The sequence below is a fragment of the Notechis scutatus genome, chromosome 1 (assembly GCF_049901735.1).
Source record: "Notechis scutatus isolate UNSWTSFEM ecotype Mainland chromosome 1, rNotScu1.2, whole genome shotgun sequence".
Taxonomy (NCBI): Eukaryota; Metazoa; Chordata; class Lepidosauria; order Squamata; family Elapidae; genus Notechis; species Notechis scutatus.
In genome coordinates, this window is record NC_142009.1 from 41,884,486 (window position 1) to 41,886,914 (window position 2,429).

The 2,429-nt window shown below is 36.7% G+C and overlaps 1 protein-coding gene across 1 annotated transcript; it reads right to left on the minus strand.

The window, feature by feature from the left end:
• Nucleotides 1–260: 260 nt before the first annotated feature.
• MTLN (mitoregulin) lies at nucleotides 261–1,617 on the minus strand. The gene is made up of 2 exons (XM_087961991.1): nucleotides 1,388–1,617; nucleotides 261–400 (listed from the first exon to the last, which is right to left on the minus strand). The coding sequence occupies exon 1, from the start codon at nucleotides 1,578–1,580 to the stop codon at nucleotides 1,392–1,394; it is 189 nt and encodes a 62-aa protein (XP_087818117.1). The 5' UTR covers nucleotides 1,581–1,617; the 3' UTR covers nucleotides 261–400; nucleotides 1,388–1,391.
• Nucleotides 1,618–2,429: the final 812 nt, after the last annotated feature.

Here is a 2,429-nt window from a genome sequence, read left to right on the forward strand (position 1 = left end):
AAGTTGGTCATTACATATTAGGATATAAAATAAGCATGGTTATCTTCATTTTCACAGCCAAGAACTTTTTTTAAAAAAACTAGCACAGAATATATTGCATTGCACTTGTTTATTTTCTATTTAAATTTTGTTAAGAAGATCCAATTCATAAACATCCTTAAGTTATTATTTGTCCAAGTAGGGAATGTTAAGCTGTTCATATAGACACGTTTCAACAGACGACTTCTTTCTTCAGATGTCAAACTTTTTTGTAAATACCAGTCCCATGAAATGAGATGGCAATTTCATAGATGTCTCCAAACCAAGTTTATGCATGAAGATTTTTTAAAGAAGTCCATTAATATACATCAAATATGGAAACTTGATTGTAGTTCTTTTTGAGGCTTCTATTTGCATTCAGCTATTGATAGGTGAAAAAAAATGAAATTCAGTTCCATATAACCTTTAAAGTTTTCTCAAAATTTAAAATATAAAACAAAATACAGGTTAAAATATATAGTAAAGGATATAATTTTAGTATTTGAGAACAGCATTAAAGAAATCGGACACAGACCCATCAACCAATAAGTACAACTGTCAACTGAAATTTATTTGATTTATATTGCCGCCTATTCGCCCATGGCGACTCAAGGCGGCTTACACAATGTAAAATATTTAAAATTAAAATAAAAACAATAAATGTTGCAGGAACCCTGATAAAATGTCTATATATACGGTAAAGTATTTAAAAATCCCTAAATTTAGAGAAATCCCTAAATTTAAAAATCAGCATATTTTTAATAAAAAACTAACAAAAAATAAATTAAAAATAGGCCTGCAATAAGTTCAGCTGCTCTAAAAAAAACTATGATTGTAATCCAGTAAACAAGGTTGAAACGGTAACCCCAAAGTAATTTCAACCACTTTTGAAAAAAACATGTATTTCCAGACTGTTATTAAATTATTGCAAAATGAGTAGTTTGTGGTAACTATTCTACCTTCCCAAAAGTCTCCTAGAAGCATTCAATAAGCAAAAATGATACAGAAATTGGTCGTCTCTGCCTAAAATAATAATGGCCAAGGTGTCCTCAGAATCTGCGACTAGTATTAAAACACAAAAACCCTTCAAGGAAAATTGAAACATTAATTAAGGCTTTGTGCCTTTGTTTTGATACAAAGGATCACAACGTGATTTGGTCTTTTTTTTTTTTTTTCAAGCAAAGTAAAACACAGCAAAAATTAAGCGCAAAATTATTTGGCCTATTTCTCTCGATACCAGCTTTAAAACGCAGGGGTCACCGCTTGAACGTTTCATTGCCCCAGCTTCGGGTTGGCATAAAAGACCGGTGCCAGTCAGCGTGACCCCCTCCCGGTCACCATTCTTGGGCTACTGCGGCGGCTTTCTCACCGCTTCACGCGAGTTCCAACTTATTCTGAGTTGCTGCAAGTTGGTCCTGCAGCCGTCGCTTCCGCCACGTGAGGTAATACCTCCGCGCTCTGTTCGCCTGCCATCCCACCACCACTCCCGAAGCGAAGGCTAGTAACACCGCTAGCTTGACCGAGCGATCCGAGAAGGGCTCCGAGCTCAGCGCCATTGCCATTCGCCTTCAGCCTGGTATGGCGCCCACTAGGGGACAATCTGCTTTTATCGCGTTCTCGCGCCGGCGTAAAAAGGAGCGAAGAATGTTCTTGGCGCAGCATCTAGCGGTCGCGGCTGTTAGGCTGCAGTAATCCCTGACGCGGGCAATTGTTATCGAAATCGGTGAGGTTTTCCTTTGAGTAACACGTCGCTTTAGATCGTTGTCTTTCAAAATTGGCAACTAAAGATGTGTGGACTTCAACTCCCAGAGTTCTCCAATTAGCATGCTGGTTAATGAATTCTGGGACTTGAAGTCCACATATCTTAATCTTGTTAAGTTTAAACAGCACTAAATTAAATATAGCATGCTTGCTTCAGCATATTGTAGTTTGAGATGTGATTCCAATTAGTGATTTATGAACCACAATTTGATAAAGGATAGGCATTGCTGTTTGGTGCCAACTAAAAGTTCTCTGTCTGATCCCTCTTTTTTTTTCAAATAACTATTACATTACAAATCAGTTGGTTGTAAGACGAAGTACCAGCCCCTAGCCTATTTATTTATAAAAATATTTTTAAATCTATAGAGATTCCTCTGGAGCATTTGGGACTGTCTGTGGCAGCTATCTTGTGAATAAACAAGTCAATGTATTGCAATTATATTATGAATATGACCCCCCATGTACTTTCAAAACCCCAAGTGTTACCCATGATTCAAAACAGTTACTGCCTGACTCATCATTTTATGTGAATCCAGTATTTGGGAATGGAGTTTGTTAATCATAGTTAAATTGGATTTTGTTAATAATGACTTAGCACAATGCCTCAAAGAAGAAGAATTTGAAGACTGATCAAATGGGACAATTAAGTT